This window comes from Pimephales promelas, chromosome 1 (genome assembly GCF_988280905.1).
Source record: "Pimephales promelas chromosome 1, fPimPro1.hap1.1, whole genome shotgun sequence".
Lineage (NCBI taxonomy): Eukaryota > Metazoa > Chordata > Actinopteri > Cypriniformes > Leuciscidae > Pimephales > Pimephales promelas.
In genome coordinates, this window is record NC_142769.1 from 23,192,995 (window position 1) to 23,214,143 (window position 21,149).

At 38.8% G+C, this 21,149-nt stretch overlaps 1 protein-coding gene across 1 annotated transcript; it reads right to left on the reverse strand.

Moving 5' to 3' along the window:
- Positions 1 to 298: 298 nt before the first annotated feature.
- Positions 299 to 20,179, reverse strand: acana (aggrecan a). The gene is made up of 19 exons (XM_089129346.1): positions 20,015 to 20,179; positions 17,053 to 17,135; positions 16,532 to 16,915; positions 16,264 to 16,438; positions 15,527 to 15,654; positions 15,150 to 15,443; positions 14,625 to 14,966; positions 12,080 to 12,254; positions 11,676 to 11,803; positions 9,768 to 10,061; positions 9,567 to 9,650; positions 6,968 to 8,476; positions 6,281 to 6,403; positions 5,405 to 5,518; positions 4,113 to 4,271; positions 3,935 to 4,017; positions 3,649 to 3,793; positions 3,382 to 3,564; positions 299 to 1,632 (listed from the first exon to the last, which is right to left on the reverse strand). Exons 2-19 carry the CDS (start codon positions 17,126 to 17,128, stop codon positions 1,550 to 1,552), a joined length of 4,479 nt encoding a protein of 1,492 aa, XP_088985472.1. The 5' UTR covers positions 17,129 to 17,135; positions 20,015 to 20,179; the 3' UTR covers positions 299 to 1,549.
- Between the last annotated feature and the right edge of the window lie 970 nt (positions 20,180 to 21,149).

Consider the following 21,149-nt stretch of genomic DNA (forward strand, 5'->3'; position numbering starts at 1 on the left):
AATCAGCCAGATGATGGCAGTAGGCATTGCGCTTCAGAGTCTGTAACAAGGCTCTCTAGGCGACATAGGAGAAACAGGTCCGAGTGGCTAAAAAGGGTCTATTCAGTCAGAGGGGAGTTCATTTCTTCCACTCCACACCCAAATTATAGGCAAACATTATCATCGGTTTTAAAATACATTTCTAGACTGGGTTGGGTGAGGTAAAAACCGTTTTCTTTCCATTACCTGTCCTACATTTTAAATAACCTCTCTTAGCCTACTCTTTGCTGTACTGGCCAACACACAAATCAGTCCTGTATTAAATGTGATGTATGGAATGTTTTAATGGAAAGTAGTTGCATTTGCTATTATACAGTTATTCAAACACATAAAGTTCATCTGACGACATTCCTGGAAAATTTTAAAAGCTCTTACTTTATAAACAACAGATTATCACAATGACAATATTTTCCCTCATGTTTTCACTGTAGAATTTTGTTACTCATCCATCTCAATAAAAGAAATGATGGGTCTTCTGTGCCATGGAGTACGGTTTTGCTTGTAACTTATGAGGGGGAGGGGGGGGGGGATCCTTAAAGAAATGTTTGTGCATCTTCTGCAGTTCATACTGCATTCGTCATTTGTATCATTTCAACTTTAGCAGATGAAAATAAAGCTATACTGTATAAAAGAGCCTTTGGGATGAAAGAGGCACAGCCTCTTGTACTAAGTAAGCAGTCTCTTCACTGAAACAGGCAAAATGTAAAATATTCACAAGGCACTTGTCATTAATAGTTCTATCTGACATATTATTAGAAAGAGCTGATTCTGGATCATTCTTGTCCCCTAGTGTAGCACTATGCCCTGCATAGTCTTGGCCTACAGATAACATCTGACAATCAAGTGCATTTCCATGATTAGGTTTACATTCATAATCTGCCTGGATTTGACCACCTGTCTGATGTTGTTTATGTCTTTATGGCTTTTGAGAGGAAAAGATGGAAACGCCCAGTCAAAAATGGATGTACTATGTGGTATTCTGTGAGAAATAAAAAAATCTCATTTCACATTATATTATGAATCAGGCATAACAAATTAATGACATCCTTGTGCAAATTGTTTTATCTGTCTGGTAAGGTATTAGAAAATAAATACGATTTTTTGTAAACGTCTTTTATGGCTATAAACATTTCTAGGTTTTCATATTTCACATTTCATCATGTACGTTGTGAATGTACCTCCATTTTGGCTTACTAGCGGAGAAACACAATATTTTTGTGTCCTTCAAAGAGGAAGAACTGGGCACTTCCAGCTCTTCACTCAAAAGGAAAACCTGCTAATATTTTCAGACATCTTTAAGAAGGTTGCTAGTATTTGATCTGTTGGTCTCTGATCTTTTAATGCAGAGATGAGACAGATCGCTGCATCATGGCAATTCAAGATGGGCATTTATCTTTGAAAATAACACTTTTTAATCAGAAATGTATGTATTTTCTTAATTCAGTGTCTTGAAAAATAAATATAAAACTTGTACTGTGTTAAAAACCAAACTCTAACTCTTCAAGTCTCCTTAGAGATGTTTCTCCAAAATTGTTATACTAGCTTTATGAGAGTGATGAACAGAAGATTCCTTTTGCAGTCCGGATTTGACCTCTATAAATGCAAAAAAAAAAAAAAAAAGGAAAAAAAAAAAAAAAACATTTCAGTACCTTTTACAGAACATTGTATATATATATATATTAAACAAATAGTTATTTTAAATTAATTGTTTTGTTTTTTTTTATCTTTTAAATGTAAGGGAAGGATATGATTAAAATATACGGTATGTGCCCAGTTTAACAGACAAGGCTTAAAAAGGGAGCAAATATCCATAGACGTCATGTTAAAACATGCTGTTTTCACAGCATAAATTCATGTTTTTACAGTTTGGTCCCATGGACTTTTTATTGTAATATTCAATATGTTCTGCGTGCCTGACAACTGTGAGGGGGGTGAATTTTTTTCTAACTCGTTAGTTTAGATCATATTTAGATTATATTTAGGTTAACTTTGATTGACAGCTGATAATGGGCTGCGCCGAGTGGAGTTTGACGTCTCGGCCATGATCTGACACAACACATCATACCACCTCTGTATCCTTTCTGAAACTTTTGTATTTTGTATTTTCCAAGATTTTCCAGGATGCCCATACCCCCCATAAACAGCCTCAAACCCGTTCTTCAGAGAGTCTATGGGTGACGTCACAGACGCTTTGTCCATATTTTTTACAGTCTATGGGCTTAAGGCTTGTTCCAGACTAAAATGCATGTTTGTGCTGTGTTCTTTCGCTGTTCACGTAGTAAACACAGTGCAGTGCTCCCCGGTTCTATATCAGAACGCCGGCTCACCATTGACTTTTTTTTGTGCACAAAAAGTATTTGTGTTGCTTGATAACATTAAGGTTGAACCACTTGTGTCACATTGACTATTTTAACAATGTCTTTACTACCTTTCTTGGCCTTGAAAGCTGCAATGACGTTGCTGTCTATGGCTGATTTAGAAAGTAAATATCTTAATTTGTGTTCTGAAGATGAATGAAGGTCTTACGAGTTTGGAACGACATGAGGGTAAGCAATTAATGACAGAAATTTCATTTTAGGACGATATCCCTTTAATCTAAGCCTTGTCTGTGAAACTGGGACATAATATAAATGTATGATTTATACTAACATTCAAGTGTGTGTGTGTGTAAGAAAGCATTACTTTTAATAAGGATGCATTAAACTGATCAAAAGAGGCAGTAAGACATTTGCATTATTACAAAAATATATACTTTTAAAATAAATGTTGTTCTTCTGAGCGTTCTATTCATCCATAAATCCAGCGGAAAAAAGTAAACAGCACAACCATTTTCAACATTGATGATAATGAGAAATGTTTCTCAAGCAGCAAATATTAGAATGATTTATATATTAGAATGATTTCTGAAGGATCATGTGACACTAAAGACTGGAGTAATGATGCTGAAAATACAGCTTTGCCATTATAGGAGTAAATTACATTTTAAAATATATTCAAATTAAAAAGAGTTCTTTTATATTGTGATAGTATTTCACAATGTTACTGTGTATACTGTGTTTTGATCAAATAAATGCAGCTTTGGTGAGCATAAGAGACTTCTTTCAAAAGCATGTTATAAAATCTAGCTGAATCCAAACTTTTAGTGTATATATATATATATATATATATATATATATATATATATATACCGTATGTATATATATATATATATATATATATATATATATATATATATATATATATATTTATTTATTTTTTTTTAAATCTAAATATCAAGCTTTTTTAACAGATTTGAACAAAATCTGGCTTTCACTAGATTTTGGCAATGCTTGAATAGCTTACTTGATATGCATTGCACTTGTGGCTTCTCCCACCGTCCATCTGCCATGCAGCGGATCACAGGTGGGTGGCGCTGTGTGAAGTTTTCACTGCACTGGTATCTGATGATAGAATTCACCTGGTAAAGATCTTTCTTTTTTCCAAACATCCTGGCATTCTCCACCTTAGGAGGTTGTTCACAAGTCACTGGTAGAGAGGAAGTCAAATTCAAACATCAGATCATGCTCTCTCACAATGATGAAATCCATTTGTGTTTGGTGGTGTGCATACCTGGACCTGTTTTGCATGTGAAAGGCAGGTGGTAGTTGCAGGGAACGTCATTCCATTGGCCATTTTCATGCCAGATCATTACAACACAGTCTTCACCAGATTTAAAATAATCGTCAGGCTGGTTAGGTCTCCAGTTCTCATATTGCTAAGCAGAGGAAGAGAAAAATCTTCCAATGAAATAGTTATACACTCTTAAAAACAAAGATTCTTTACTGCCATCTACTTTTATATTTAAGAGTGTATGTTTAGAATTATACTGTAACTTCTCAGCAAGATTTAGGCATACCAGTGGGGTCCCATCTGACCAACGGAAGTCATTTTCCACCGTTTTATCATTCAGTCCAATCCACTGATAGTCTTGAGAGTATGCTGTTACAAGAAGAGGTTGATTACTTGTAATCAGAGAAACAACACACATACTTAGAATCTTAAACACACATACAGAGATGGATAATGGCACTCACAGTTTATGAAGGCTTGCTCCTCTGGAGTGATAATGCTAACCAGGTGAGCGTTTAGGTCTCGACAGCGTTGCTCAGCGTCCAGCCAGGTCTCTCTCTCCGAGAAATGCAAGTAACAGTTGCCTTGAAACTTAGTCCAGCCCTGCCCACAGCTGTGCAGATCTGAAGCAACATCACGTGGCAAATTTACCAATGTTTCACCAGATGTTTCACCTCTAAGACCACTATCGCAAAATGTTTTGTCACTGACACAGGATAAAAGAGATAATTCAGCCAAAAAAATGAAAATTCTGTCATCCTTTACTTTTCCTCATGTCATTCCAAACCCGTAAGACTTTTGTTAATCATCGAAACACAAATCGTGTTTTTAATGAAACCTGGGATATTTCTGTCCTTCAAAAAAGTTCAAAAGTTCAAAGAGAAAAAAAAAACTCTTTATATGATGAACCGATTTAATTTATGCTTTTATTCACATATAAACATTGATCAACACATACATAGAGCGTATCAAAAATGGTAAACAGAAGTTTACTCGTACTTCCGTGACATGCGAGAATGAACCTCATCGATTCTCGTGATTTTTGAAGCAACAAAGTTGGAAAATGAAATGGACTGTAAATCTAACAGGTTTCATTAAAAATCTCTTCATTTGTGTTTAAAAAATTGAACAAAAGACTTGGATGAGGGTGAGTAAATGATGACCGAATTTTCATCTTTGGGTGAATTATCCATTTAATACTTACTGTACATGCAAATAAGGAACAGATGACAGATGTACGATGGAATGTGCTGAGGGATATGGATAAAGTCACTTTATCTTTCAGTGTTTAAAACCAGGGAGTGTTTTAAAGCAAGCAACAAATGCCTTTTAAGTGGCATAATATCAGCTTATCAGATAAAGTGATTTTCCACAATCGTAAGTATTCCAGTAGACTGACGATTAAATTCCACATGAAGCCAAAAACATCCCGCAGAAAATGATCAAATGAGATATTTTTGGTCTCTGCTTACATGGAAAATTTATGTTTCCCTTAGTTGAGAGAGTCTGCCCCTTTCTGTCTGAGGGTTGTAGATTTTTGCTACATTTTTACAGTCGCTGCAAACACATCATTTCCTGTATGTGTGTTTAGCTGCGAAAATGATTACCATAAATGGACTGGGAAAACCTCCACAAAAACAAATTCGCCCTTTGTTTCAGTGGGACACTCATTGCACCATAGCGACATCTAGAGTTGTGCGTCACCTTGAAGGTTTTTGAAAGACCGTTAGTAGAATTAGCTGAAGCAGCCTCATACCAATCTCACAGCGGTCTCCTTCGTAGCTGGGCAGACATAAGCATTTGAAAGTGTCCTCTACCTCCACACAGGTGGCTCCATTGGTGCAAGGGTTTGAATGGCAAACATCAACCTCTGCAAATAAAGGTTTAGCAATTAAAGCTGACTACTATGAAGATGCCCTGAGGTAGGCCAAGCTTAGCAGAGAGCATCATTGAATCAGAACTCATGGAGCTGCTTCTACACCGTAAGCCAATCTCTTGAATAATTATACCATCAATACTTTGATAAGCTGAGAAGACACACTCAGTAAATCATGGTACATTGAAGGAGAGATCAGAGTCAGTTGTGGTTACTGTAAGAGCGATGACCTGGGATGAGTTTTTATGCTTCTCATGAGGAGCAGATCAGCACTCTTACAGCCCCAGAAACAGAGGCAGAATTTTAGAGTTCAGATTCATGTGAAGATGGACGAGAAGTATGAGCATGTACCAGGTGTTAGCAGGCGTGCTGATTAAACCAGACTGCAGCAAAGGCACAGCTAAACAAAAACAACAGGTGAACAGTCACTGAAAAGACATCTGGGGACACAAGAGCTAAGTAAGGTGAAATTACATAACCACACACACATGCCACATAACCTGTAAAATGGACTGTGAGGACACGAATCAGGCATGAGCAAACTGAACAGAAGTTATTCATAAATGAAATGCAAACAGTGAGACACTTAGAGACAAACATTTGATTCATTTGAACACAAATATATAAGCAACACAATATATTAAAGGCATAAAAAAAATGTTTCTCAAAAAGTCAAAAAACAACATTTTGAAAAGTTCCCATTATGTGACTTTACAAGACCTTATGATATAACTGATTCAATTCAGTCTGACTCACCATACTGGCACTCTTCTCCATGCAGTCCAGGTGGGCAGTGACAGAGGCCCACCCCATCCTTCACTGAACACAAACCAGCTCCACAAGGGTTCGGATCACATGGGTTAAGAGAAGCTATTGTGGCTTTTGAGAAAGAAAGAGAGCAAGACATGAAACCATGATACAAAGAGCTGTTTTTGTCTTCAGAGGTGAGAAGAAATATCTACAGTATATTAGGATGCACCCATGAGCATGAATATTATTTTTTTTTGCTATGGTCGATAATCATCCCATTGTAACAGATTATCAAAAACTAAAAAAACATGTAGGGTAGGGACTTGGTTCTATCCATCAGTTCTTGATTGGAATTTGAGAGTGTTTTGCACTTAGAAATTAATGCAAGACTGAAGTGAATTAAGGTGTGGGGTGGTGTTCAAGTGGACTAAATGATTGTAGAAGTCCTGCATACGTCACCAGAAAGAATTCTGTCATTTTCACCAGAATGTTATGACAGTTTGATAAAACATAACAAGGTCAACATTTTTTTTTAATGAATTTCATGCAGACTTTAAATGATGCCAACACAAAATTAAGTACCCAAACCTGGCCAACACAATACATTAAAAAATTGTTAATACTGGCCAATAACGGATATGCCATGCATCTCTATTCTGTATTTCAGCGCATATTATGCAAAAGGAATCTCACCAATCATATCAGGTGCTTCGGTGAGAGATGGACCCTGCAAAGAGGCAGGCTGTGTGGTAGAAGACAAAGCTGCAGAAGTAACAGCGTCAAGTTGACTGATGATTCCCTCTGGTGTTGAATAAGACCCTGCAGCATCACTGTACAGGCCTGATGGCCCTTGAGCAAGTAGTACAGCTGAAGGAGCATCACTGGAGTTTACCGTGGATTCATTTTGGTCATCTCCACTACCTGAGGACAGCCGGACGTTGCCACTATACTCCACCTCTCCCCTTCCTAGCTCCATTCCTTGGAGGGGCTTGTTGGGTATTTCCATCATGCCATTATTGGTAAAGAAGGTGATATCCCCACTAACTAATTCCCCTGATCTTTCTCCTGATTCAATGGCATAGCCTCCAGATGTAAATCCACTTCCCTCACCAGACCCAAAAAACAAAAGCCCAGAAGCTTCCTGTTCACGAGATTGTTCTGTGAGATCAATGAAGCCAGACTCCAAAAATTTCAGACCAGAAACTGCTAAACCACTCCCAGAGCCACTATGGACACCGCTTATTCCAGATATATCACCACTCATACCAGAGTTATCATCATTCATCCCAGAGATATCACCGCTCATTCCAGAGATATCACTGCTCATTCCAGACCCTGAGGTATGTCCTGATCCGCTGAAATCCACATGGCTTCCACCTAACTCTTGTTCTAATTGTTGTGGGTTATCAACCATGATCATGCCACTGCCATCAATTAATGAAATGCCACTGGATCCTCCAGAGGGGAAAATTCCTGACAGGAAACCACTGAGTCCTGAGGACTCCTCACTGGAACCTGATCCTGAGGAGATGCCAGAAAGATCTCCACTCTCGTCGCTTTCTCCTGAGCTGCTGGAAATGTCTGAGGTAGATCCACTTTCTTCAGAGCCATACCCTGACCCACTGCCTGATCCTGATCCAGAAGTGTCCACACTCTGGTCGAAGGGGAAGGTGAGGATCTCGGTGACTCCCTTCCCAGCCTCCTCGGGTTTCCCTGAAGCTGATCCAAATCCTGATAAAACTGTGTCACTTTCTGAAAAGATTACTCGGATATTGCCAGATCCTGAAGGGTTTCCAGACCCGCTTAGCAGATCCCCGCTCCCACTTGACACAAATGACCCACTTGGCTGATCCCTGCTCCTACTGTCTAACAGATCGTCAGTGCCACTGGTCCCAGAAGAGTCTCCACTGGAACCGAATGATCCACTCGGCTGACCACCGCTCCCACTGCTCAACAGATCGTCCGTGCCACTGGCCCCAGAAGAGTCTCCACTCGAAACAAATGACCCACTTGGCTGGTAACCGCTCCCACTACTCAAAGTATTATCAGAGCCACTGGTCCCTGAGGAGTCTCCACTTGCAATAGATGACCCACTCGGCTGATTCCCACTCCCACTGCTCAACAGATCGTAGGTGCTGCTGGCCCCAGATGCACCAGATCCAGACGGTTCCACAGGGATTGAAGTAATGATAGGGATACTCTCTGAAGAAACAGAGACAGAGAGAATCTAAGGTACTGCACTCAAAACAAAATGAATATTCCTGACGCATAGGTTACAAGCTGTTAAAATTGGACATGGGTCAATGACGTTTTTTGTTCTATTTATTAAAACATGCATTACAATGCTGTGCATACATACAGCAAAAGTCATACAGGTTTGGAATGACATGAGGGTGAGTAAACAATTACCAATTGTGAGTATGATAATCAAGAGAAAAATACAGGCCTTCATTAATTATAACCTTTATAACCTTTTCATAGTTCCTAGAACTATTAGCAGAAGTACCCAGGTTTTACCCAGGGTACCGCAGGAACTAGGAATGATTTTAGCTCATACTTAGTAGGGTCTAAACCAGCAATACCAGTGACGTTAGTGTATGCTGAGCACCAGCACCTGCCCCATGTTATTCAACGGCAGGTGAGACCAACTAAACAATTAAATAGACCACCATAATAACTTTGGAATGTGGAAGTAACCGTGTCATGGAGCAGCCGATAGTACCGAACACTGAGAGTTCCAGCATTGAACCCCAATCATTTTCAGTGTTTCCAAAGTACGCTCCCTGGTAAATTAATGAAATTACTGTATTTTGTTTTATTTTTACACACATTAGCCAACCTCTCGTGAACCTAGTCAGTAGTTATATGTTATGTAGCCAGTTTGAGTTAAGGTTTATTAGTAAATAATAGGTTAATATCAACTACATCTTACGTGACGTTAGCTAACACTTCACTGACGTTAGCTAACTTAGCTGTACGGATGTATAATACTACATAATATTATTAATAATAATACTTTTTATATGTACATGCATACACACAATTCATTTATTTAAATGGGTTAGGGTTATGTGTGTTCAGCATATATGTCCTACTGTTCGTTGTCCTACTGTTAGTTTAACCGATTCTATTGTTCTTCTATTTGTAAGTCACTTTGGATAAAAGCGTCTGCTAAATGAATAAATATGCACTGTAAATATATATGTCAAAATGTATGTTTGAGTAATACATATACATAAATATACATGCATTCATATATATATATACAGTATATATATCCTGACATACATACCAGGTCTGAGAAGATCAGGCAAGGATGTCATGTTCACTATATTTTCCTCTTTCACTCTCTTATTCGGAGATAGAGCCAGATCCACTATACATAAAAATGACAAATATGTAATTAATCATTTTGTATCAATAGACTTGATATATTAAATTTCAAAGAAGTTACACTTTATGGCCTGTAATTGACTATAGATGTTATATTTACCCTTGAAGCAATATGCATCGTATTTGGAGTGCAGTTCAGGAGAGCCCGTCTGGTTGGGAAACATGTAAACTGTGTGAACTCCAGCCATCCCTCCACCACACTGCTGCCGGGGGTTATTGATGGAGTAACGTACGCTGCGGTCAAGAAGCCAGCCAGGACGGCACTTATCAAAGCCCTGCTTCCAAGCAGCATACAGGTCTCCTGTGGAGGCCAGGGTAGCATTCTGGGCCTGGCAGTAAGCCACTGCTTCATTGTAAGTGAATCCCTCGAATGAACTTGCATGGAAAACTTCGCCTGAAATGTGAACATTTACTTAAAACTCAAGCTACACAGTGTGTCAGAGTGATTCTTTATCCCTATGAAATGGGGGGGGGGGGGGGGGGGTTCTTTCTAAAAAAAATTTTTTCCAGTTTTATTTTTTCAATCTCAAAAAACTTAAAAGGCACCTATTATGCCCCTTTTTACAAGATGTAATATTGGTCTCAGGTGTCCCCAGAATGTATTTGTGAAGTTTCAGCTCAAAATTGCCCACAGTTAATTTATTATAACCATTTGAAAATGTCATTTTTGGGGCCTGTTTAAAAATGAGCTGTTTGGTGTCTAGGACCTTAAATGCATATGAGCTGCATATCCCCGCCCTGCCTTTGGATGAGGGCGTCACTTGCAGAAGGGCCGAGAGAGTGAGAGACCCGCTGTTTTGAATGTCATTCAGCTGTAGGCCTACATTTTTTAATCGGAATATATAAATAGTCTCTGATCAGACCCAGAGACTTAATAAACACAAATGAGAATGGACCAGGACGTCTTGGTATGGTTATTTGACACATTTATGTCTATAGAGTTGTAATCACGTCCCCTTTGAAATTATGGATGTACAACACACACACACACACACACACACACACACAAACACTAACGTTGGCACAAGTTTTTGAAACTACAAACACATACTGCGATAAAGTTGGCTACGTACAAGCGAAATTACATTTATGCGAGGGACCTGTTGCGTCAGGTTACTTGTCATACAGGTGCTTCTGTGGCAAATGTGAGAAGATGTCAAGAACATATATGCAGTTTTTAATACAATATCTTTAAAAATATATATATTTATAAATGTGAGGTCACACACTATACAAATAAGGTTTAAATTATATACACAGACATCCTACGACGACAACAACTTTAAACGTATTTGTTGTTGAATTGGCTGACATCGACTGAAAAGACTATTTGCTTAAAAATCATAAAATACACTTATGGAGGTGACGGTGGATCGCAAACAGTAGACGACGATCCACAGTTGAGGATTAACTATGGAGCAAGACCTGCTATCCATTGACCCTTTTCCACTAAACAGTCAGTCAGAAAATGATTCACTCAAACATAAACTTATTTACGAAGTAAAGGCGCCACATAAACTTCCAAAATACAATACATCCACTGTGTTTTCAGTGGCTCTGATGTCGGAAATAAGTGAAAACTACTATTGTGTAATTATTACATCCCATCCCACAACATAACACTTATGATTCTAGAAGACATTAAAGGCTGTCGTTGAAACAATGGAGGATGTTGAACAGATCACCGAGGGCGGGGTCTATGCCACAACCACACTGTCAATCAAACCCCTTGCTCATTTCTACATCACAAAGAGCTGAATCTCAGAACAGCTCGTTCTGAGGCAGTGCATATGATTTATTGAGATTGTAAAAAAAAACACTGGGTGGATTTTTATCATTCTAGGGTTGTTTTGCTTACACACTGCCAACACACATTTACGTTCATCATAAACACTATGTAAAAGGGAATTTTCCATAATAGGTGCCCTTTAAAGCAGAGGTCATTTATTTATTTATTTATTTACTTTGTCTACATAGGAGTTTTTATATATTTTGTAAAGTCACCTACCCCTCAGTTTGTCCACATAGCAGTACACATCGTAGAGTTCTTTGGCAGGACGCAGTCCATAAGACCTCACACCAGGAAAATGCTCCAAATCGCCAGAGCATTTGTCACGTGGAGACACAATGGGATACCTGCATAGCCATCATTTACATACAGTACATTTGTAAATATACAGTATATTACTGCTGTATAATAAGTGTGGGTACTGTATCTTTCTTTGTGATCGGACAGATCACAGCTAAGACAGATCATAACACTAGAAGCATTTGTCATCTGCCCTGCCACGGATATTTTGCATACTTATATTTTGAATTTTATATAAATAAATAAAAAATATATAAAAATACATAGGTAAACATTCGTTAGCAAAAAAATTCACACACAAAGAAATTATCGAACAATCATACCTGACAGTCTGATCTAAGAGCCAGCCAGCATCACATCGATGGTAACCAGCCTCATAGGCTGCCTGCAGCTGCTGGGCGCTGGCAATGACTGCCCCGATGCTCTTACAAGCGAGCTGAGCCTCCACAAAGTCAAAGGCATAACGGCTGGAGCTTGCACGGTAATGAAAGACCACCCCTGTGCAGGGAATTAGCAAACAAAAGGTGTCAACAGATTTGTCCAATTTACCAAAAAAAAAAAAAAAAAAAACATAGGGTAAAAAATGTAATGGTAGAGTTAGAACATTCAAGTATACACTTTACTTTGTTTTGTAATGAATTTATAGTATAATCAAATCTAATGGGTTATTATATGCTACTTAAAATGATATTCAAAAAAATTTTAAATCTAGTTTAATAGATTGTAAAATCATTGTGATATTTTAGCACGTTTTAGAGTAAGGTTTCACTCTAGCTAGCTTAATAAACTTACGCATTCAGCGTAAATTAGTATTTCACTATTGATGAGGTATAAAGAAATCATGACCAGGTGAGGATGAAAGCACATCCAGTTAGAGCGGCATTAGCTTTGAAAAGGGCAAAGCAAGTCGATCACAGGGTGTAGAAAGTATGGCAAAGTGACGCAGCGTCTCGTTCCCTACTCAGGGAACTAGGGTTACTGATCTAACCTGAGACGTTCCCTTTAGAGAAAACGAGAATGGCCGAACACCATACGGCCAAGAACCTGTCGTGTTAAATTAGTCACGACATGAGGATTCTAGTCATGTATAGGTTATAAAATCGGACAAACGTAAGCAGCGAAAACCAGCCAGCTGCATCACAAACTTCTTGAATGGACACCCCAGAAAGAAGGGCCTTGGAGGCTGCCTTACCCCTATTATAATGTGCTCTAGTGGCCGAAGATGAAGGCTGGCCCAGCACCTCATATGCAAGAGAGATAACATTGACTATCCACTTGCTAACCATCTGCTTGGATGCAGGAAGGCCTTTCTAAGGGGGCCCAAAGCATTCCAGTAATTGATCGGACTTTCTCCACTGGGCAGCTCTGTGGACGTGTCCATTGCTATGACTGGACAGATGAGGTTCAGTTTCTCCTGGTCTAGATCTTTAAATAGAGGAGGACAGAACACCTGCAGTATGATAGACCATGGTACATTGGTTGGAACCTTAGGTATGTATCCAGGTTTCGGATAGAGTAAGAGAATCTGGTGTGCCAGTTTGAATAGTGGACGTGAACCCAGATCCCGTTGATGATTTACTGTATATAGGAGACCACCGATGTGTTGTCTATGTGAACAAGCATGTAATGACCCCTCGGGTCTGAAAGGAAATGTCTCAACGCATTGAAGACCGCCATCATTTTCAGGCAGTTTATGTGCCACAAAAGATGGAGAAAGGAAAACAATCTTGTACCAGTTCCCACAACGCACTGCTATCTGGTCTTCCACCAGCTTGGTGATCTTCACCACGGTGCCTGTCTGTGGCGCTGGATAGCCCTCAGTGGACGGCTCGACACTCCTCCGCCGCTTGGTGGGCGGCGATGGCGACGGCTCCTCCAAATACATGCAGAAGGCAGTACCCCTTTCCCTGCTCCTCCCTATCATGGTGGATGGCAGCAAGCTCCAGCCCATGGTGAACAGCAGCAACTCCTCTGCTTCCCTCACGGACGGCTGCCGCCCCTCCGGCACCCAGGTGGCCGGCAGTGAGTTCGTCCGCAACTCACTCAAGCGCACAGCCTCGAGCGTCCATGGCGATGGACTCTGCTCAGCAATGCTCAATGGCACCATGGATTCCCCACAATGGCGAGGACTCTTTGACAGCATGTTCCTCCTTCTTCTAAAGTTTCAGCACCAGTGTAAGGTGGTTAGATGTTAGATGAGACCGGTGGGGCATGCAAGTGTGTCTTATTAGTAATCCCGCCACCGGCCTCGCAACGCTCTCTCACGGCCCTCAGCCTCGTGTGCTCGCCACGATGTCAGATAAATTTAACCAAAGGTGCCTCTCCGAAGCCACATTAGCTGCCATCGACCGCCCAATAGCACGGGCGGTCTCTTTAGTGGCTTGGAGAGACAGATAAAACCACATCAGGCCCCATCCCCTCACTAGTCTCCAGGTCCCTCAGCAGGTCAGCCTGGTATGCCTGTAATATAGCTATAGTGTGAAGGCATGCCCCAGCCTGACCTGCTGCCTGTTTTTAATGGCTTAGTTGGGGTGTTCAGGGATGATGCCAATGCTGGTGAAAGATAACTGGCAAGTTATTACAGACGCTCAGCACCATATAAGGAAGAAAGAGAAACCTGAAGTAGAAAGTACAAAACTGCTCATAAACTTCACCGGTCCTTGAGTGTGCCTTTGCCATGATAAATTTGAATATGCAATAACTATAACGCGAACTAAAGTGACTGAAGTCACCATGGATGAGATACATAAATTGTGATTACAATTATTGATGGTCTTTTCGCCATTATTAATACATACATATGTCAAATCATAGAGAATGCAAAATCCATTACATTACTCTTTATTGTATAGTCCCATATTGACATACCTGTGGCAGACATGATAGCTTCACTTCCATTCAGATAGGATAAATCCGAGCCAAGATCAGTCCTGTCAGTGACCCCTTCCACAATGTCCATAACTACTCCAGTAGAGCTGGGAGGTGGTGAAAGCGGCAGCTGGGAAATATTTAGTGTAGTATATGGGAACTCAACACTGGTGGTTACTGCGGGCTTATAAGTTACAACTTCTCCCTGTAGTTCATTTTCTGTGGAGGTGGGCTTTAAAAAGACCTTGGGGGTTTCGGTGATTGTGACAAACCTCAGAAGATCAGCCTCTATGGTCATCTCGAATTCAAATGGAAATAAGCCTGAACCCTCCTCACCCATTTCTAAATAAAAGAATATATAAACAATACACACTTGTCAGTTCTTACTCCATTAAATCCAACAGCTATTCACATACTATTATGGATTATTGGACAAAGATAAAACAATTACAAATATATGTGGATGTGGATAAACATTCATACTGTAAATGATAAAGAAGGAATAGTAAAATAAATGTTTTGTACCAGAGTAGCAAAAAGCATCATAGCGGGAGTCTGGGAGTGGGTAACCAGTCTGATTGGGAAACAGATAGACAGTACGCACTCCCAACAGTCCCCCCCCACACTGTGGTCGGGCGATGTTGATGGGGTAGCGGACACTCCGGTCTGCCAACCAGCCTGCATTACAAACATCCATACCACCCTTCCATGCCAGGTACAGCTGTCCTGTGGTGGCCAAGTTGGCACCCAGCTTTGTACACTCAGCTTCTGCCTCCTCAAAAGTAAATTTGTTAGGGGAAGTAGTGTGGAACACTTTTCCTGTAAGACGAAACGGAACGTTTTTTAGCATTTGAAATTTTTTCAAGCAGGTCGGTTAGTTTTCTGCCATCTCAAACACGTACCTGTCATTTTCTCAGCAAAGCAGTACACATCATATGTCTCATTCACATCTCTTACTCCATATGTCCTTACTCCTGGAAATTGGTACTTGTCTCCATAGCAAGCCTCACGAGGATCATGAATAGGGTACCTTTATTCCAAAACCAATTATTTTGCATTATTTCCATCTAATTTTCAAACAAAACTAAAGAGCTTTTAGTAAATATACAATGTTAGAAATGTGTAGAGTTCTTTATATAAAAAAAAAAACTCTAAAAAGTGCTCAGTAAAGACTAGTAAGTTACCATACTATACAGTATGGTTAAATCTACAAACAAACAAAAAACTACAAACAAATACAATTTACGTTTGTTTTCAGTAATGTAAATTAGGATGTTTTGTGTTAAATTGTATGTTATTATATTAATGTTTATTGCAATATTGTGACATGTCACTCTGATGGTGTTTTGTCTTTGTGTAAATATAAAACTGTGCACAGTACAGGCCTATGCGTATATTTGCCATTATGTGGCTTTCTATTGTTCCACATGTGTTATTTGGTGGCTATCAGGACATTTTAGGGTAAAAAACATTTTTCTATAGTACAAGATTGATACTTTAACATCACTTAATTAAATATACATTTATAAGTTGTAAAATACATGCACCAATATGCCACAATACTTTTTTTTTACTTTGAATTTCCAGGCACCACAACTACCTTGTTTTACTGTAAATTTACGAGGATAAGTTAACTGACCTGACGGTCTGATCTGCGAGCCAGCCAGCATCACACTGATGGAATCCCTCATCATAAGCTGCTTGGAGTTGCTCCGGAGAGGCAATCACTGCATTGTTTTGAATACATGCTGCCTTGGCCTTCTCAAAAGTAAGGGTGTATCGTGTGGTGATTGCACGATAGTGGAAAACAATACCTGAGAACCATAAGTACATCCATTTCACATTTCTGCACACACGTACAGTCATAATAGTTTGCTTACTTGTAAAGACCTTCACACAAGCAGTACCTTGAACTTGGACATCCACAGTATCATGACTATCCTCTATCGCATGCATGACCTCACAGCGATACACTCCTGAATCATTGGAATGGAGCTCAGTGATCTTAATGGATGCATCTGTGGGTGCCATGGGGTATCCCAGCATGGTGACTCTATCCAGATACCTTTTGTCAATGTTTACTATCCCTTCAGAAGCCACTAAAATGTTTGTGGTCTTTTCTTTGGTGACCAGGCTCCATTTGATTCGGTGAGACAACGGAGCATTGGTGGGGGCACCAGGGTCATTGACTGTGTTGTCCAGGAAGTAGCAGGGCAGAACTAACGTGTCACCCATCAGAGGCCGGAGGGGAAGCTCATTAGGTATGCTGACTCTCAGTGAGCTTTCAGGCTCTGTAATGACATATGAAGGTATGGAAAATACAAAGACATGGATCACAACACTTTGACATAACAAAAAAAGACAGCTGAGTGAGGTTTTCATGAATACTGAAGAATTTCATTATGTAATTTGCACAATGAATACGCACCAGTGTAAACGTAATCGAAAGACCCTGTGACGGAGAAGACCCAGAAACACATGCTCAGCAAAAGCAAGGACAGCATCGTTCACCTACAAGTTTAAGAGAACGTTATCACCATCATGCTATTGAGGTGGGATACAGGTGAGGAAAGGGACAGGTTTAGTAGTATGGTTTAATTGTGGGCAAGGGAAGGTAGTAAGTTTAATTGTGTTAATTAAAAGTTTTAATTAAACTTATAGTAGTAAGTTTAATTGTGGGCAAGGGAAGGGTTGACAGAGTATTATATTATGTAATAACAGAAAATTCTTACAGCTGTAAATACAGGCAGGTATTTATATAAATTCAATAAAAAAATGTATGTACACAATAAGTGCACTTAATCAAATCACTAATTTAAATGTTAGCATGTTGTATTTAAAGACACTTAAAATAAAGTGGGACCAAAAACATTAATGTAATTGCACTCTGGTCAAAAGGTTTATTCTAACAGCATACTGTGTAAAATTTCCATGTTCATAATAAAGGTTTGGTAAAATAAGAGGTTTTTAAGAGAGAAAAACCAACATGTAATTTTCAGTTCCCAAAATTACCACAGGAACAGTACAGTTCTCATGCCAGTATAAGCTGGTCCTCTCTGTACCAGGCAGTTTGGTAATTAACTTGCCGTTAAATACTGAATGTCTATCCTGCATGGTTAGAGAAAAGATTGCTGTTCATCTAGTTCACAGAGTTTATGGGGGATGTAGCTTAGGTTTGCCTTTTTTGACAAACATACTTTTAGAAATCAATGCCAGTGTTGGCTCGCTTTTAGGAGTGACGCTATTTATTTGACTTGCTGCAGAGGCGCTTCCTATGCATAGACTTATCTACAGTACACATACTGCTAGAGCAGAGAGCCACTTATTCATAGCTAGTGAAACTAGAGCTTTTTATACACTATTCCATATCGAGATTGTCCTCACCCTCCTCTCATCCAAATCTAATCTTATAAAGAAAACAACATAAAAACAAACCTCTGAGAAAGTATGCATACTGTACATGCATGCATACACACTGTGACCTTTAAACAAGTAAATGTTTAATGTATGAGCTCCCTTAAATTACTATAGTAAACAAATTATGTTATACTCTATTTAGAAATATTATGTCATTTTATATAAAGCACAGAAAAACATTTAAGCTATTTGGGAAATGGGTGCAGTGTTTTTGTTAAAGCGCTCTGGACTGTGTTTAGAGAATGCGCAAAGGAAAAAGAACGATAAGATAAAATCAGTTGCCAACGTTGCTTTTTTGGGGGAAACAGGCTTAATGGCTTATGTGTTGTTCTTAATTTTTCCTTTTAAGTCCTTCTTGAAATGTGGGAGTGTTTCTTCCAGTTTAAGCTTAAATCGACACCATTCAAGATTTAGAAAGATGTGAAAAGATAAAAGATTGATGAAAAGAATAATCCCTGCTCAAAGGTGAAACATTTTCAAGTTATATGTGTTATTGTCAAACATAGTAGTGAAATTAATAGGGATTAAAAACAACATTATTTCTAAAAAATAGTGTAACTTTAAAAAGATACAAATGTCAGTTACTGACTTCTCCTAATGCTTCAACAGTTAATCTCTATGATCCCCACAGATAGACCATGAAACGTGCTACAGTCAATTATAAGTCATTTTAGTCTTTATTGCAAGAATTAAAGGTCTTGGACAACATGTGGCAGGCACCATGTGGATGAAGATGGGTCAACAACAAAACTATAGGGTTTTGAATTATCAAGTCCAACATAATTAAATTAAACAGATAAACCCACAGGAAAATATAGTACATTTTGATGCATTTTTATCCACAATAATCTAATTTAACAATTTTATAGCCCGCAATATTATTACAGATTAATAAAAATGAAAGACAGCGTCTTTCAGCACACATGTTGAAGGTCAGTAAGTCAGTTGTTCAGGTCTAAACCATCAGCAATGTCAACTTCAGCATAAAGCATCATAGCAGTCAAAAGCAAAATGTTTAAGTGGATATCCCTGTATAGGCAAAATAAGTATTGACTAGCTCTGACATATAGACATGGATTCTATATAGAACCTTAAAAGGTTCTAAAGCGCTACGTATTTGGAACCCCTAAAATCATCTATATCAAAATTCAAGATATGGGGGTTAGAAAATGTATATATTTAATGTCATTTCAGATTTTCTCCTCCAAAAATCAGCATGATTAAAATGTGATATTAAGTTTAATAAATAATAATTAAATTAAAACTACAAAATATTGCAGAATAATGTGATATATGAATGAATAATAGCCTATAAAGAACCTTTGTGCCAAAAGGGTTCTTTCTTGTCATTATAGAACCTTTTTTAGCATGAAATGTAATTTGGAGTTGAGTAAAGAACCCTATGCTTCATATATAGCTAGAACCCTTTTTTCTAAGAGTGCAGGATGTTTGCATGAACACCAGTAACATAACACATTTAAATATAAATCATGTTTCTCTAAAATAATAAGTTATATGGAAAAGCAACAAAATTTACTTTTTAATTCATCTCCAATTTAAGCAAAGCATCTGAAATGTTTCCTATTACAAAACCAGTTGTCTTCCGACAAGATTCAAAATATAATGTTTAGCCTATATATGCATATTTTTCATTATTTCGATTCATATTACAGTAACATCCTGCAGCAGCCATAACATATCAATGCTTCAAATGCACAAATTTCCAAGTGATCCAATCTGATTCACTTCACTGTCTAACAGTCAGATATTTGAACATGTAGCTAATACCATCTCAATCAATGTAAAAGAATGAGTGATGGTTGACAACTTTCAGCTTGAATTAATCTCACACAGCTGTTACTTTATAATTCTTAAATGTAGCCCTGGATACACTTAATCAAGCCAGAGATGCTATGACAGTGCTCACCTGTATAGCCAGAGCAACCACAACATAAAGCCAAAAAGTACATCACCTGTATGATTCAGTGTCCTTCTGAAACGCTTATAGTCCTTGATTCAGCTCTCTGATGGCGCGCGAGTCTCTCAGTCCAAACCCGTAATAAAAGTGTCGCGTGTGCAGTAAAGTTCAGAGGCGCTTCTGGCCAGAGAATGAGAAGCAGAAAGAAACTCTCTTTAGAGGGGAACACGTTTAGTGGACAGGAGCTAGAAGGGGGGCTAGGGAATGAGAGGTGGAGAAAAAGTAAAATTTCCACGTATGATGTAATGTGGCAGTACCAGAGCCTCCGAAACGTTCGAGGTTAACATACGCAAATCATGACGATATTTATGTCGACATCCCTTTTGAGCCATAATACATCATTTGAAGGAACAATGACAGCCTTTTAGAAGTCTAATACATGATGTTATTCCCATTTGAATAATGCAACGCGATATTGGTTTCAAACATCAACCCCCCCCAAAAAAGAATAATTTCAGGTAGCCTAGTTTTTTCCCCTTCAATTTAAAATTCCAATTTCATTAATGTGCTAGCTGTGAAGACAGTAGCCTAAAACAACACTGGCAGCTTTAGAGTAAAAACTATGTATGGCTGACACAGACTTCAGGTTAGGCTTTTTTAAATTCAAATGAAGGTATAATGTAAGAACATCGTTAGCATGGGATGGGCTATGATTGACCTATGTGCTCTTTATTGAATCGTTTTATATTGTTTTATCGCCTCTTGGTAGAAATCGTCCATCATATTAATTGGCGTTCTGGAGCTGCAACATTAACATGAGTGGAAAGCAGAAATACAAGGCTTCATTCAGCAGTTTGGCCCACCCCGTTGTTCCTCTCAAACTTTCCTTTCAGAAGAACATGACAACGTATCCTATTGAAGAGAGTCCTTATTTGAGAACCTTGCAATGTTTCACAAAACATTGGAATATATAAGAATACAGAGTACCCAGAAAGAATGTGGTGAACTTTGTGTCGAAGTAAACTGAAGTATAACATTTTTAGATCGGATTTTCACTTGTTCCTGAAGGTTGTCACTTACATGCTAATTTAAAAATGTTCCTTAATCTCACCTTCACCCATACCATCCATTTTCCCATCATTAATCTACAGATTACACAAAAGAGACAACCAGTCATGAGCCGGCGTTTA

Excerpts from the sequence above, each read along its gene's own strand:
- acana (XM_089129346.1), bottom strand. The coding sequence starts at position 17,128 with ATGCTGTCCTTGCTTTTGCTGAGCATGTGTTTCTGGGTCTTCTCCGTC. Across the intron at positions 15,655-16,263 it reads CTCGCAGATCAGACCGTCAG|GTACCCTATTCATGATCCTC; the intron begins GTCAGTTAACTT and ends TTTGGAATAAAG. Across the intron at positions 1,633-3,381 it reads ACAAGTGCAATGCATATCAA|AGGTCAAATCCGGACTGCAA; the intron begins GTAAGCTATTCA and ends TTGCATTTATAG.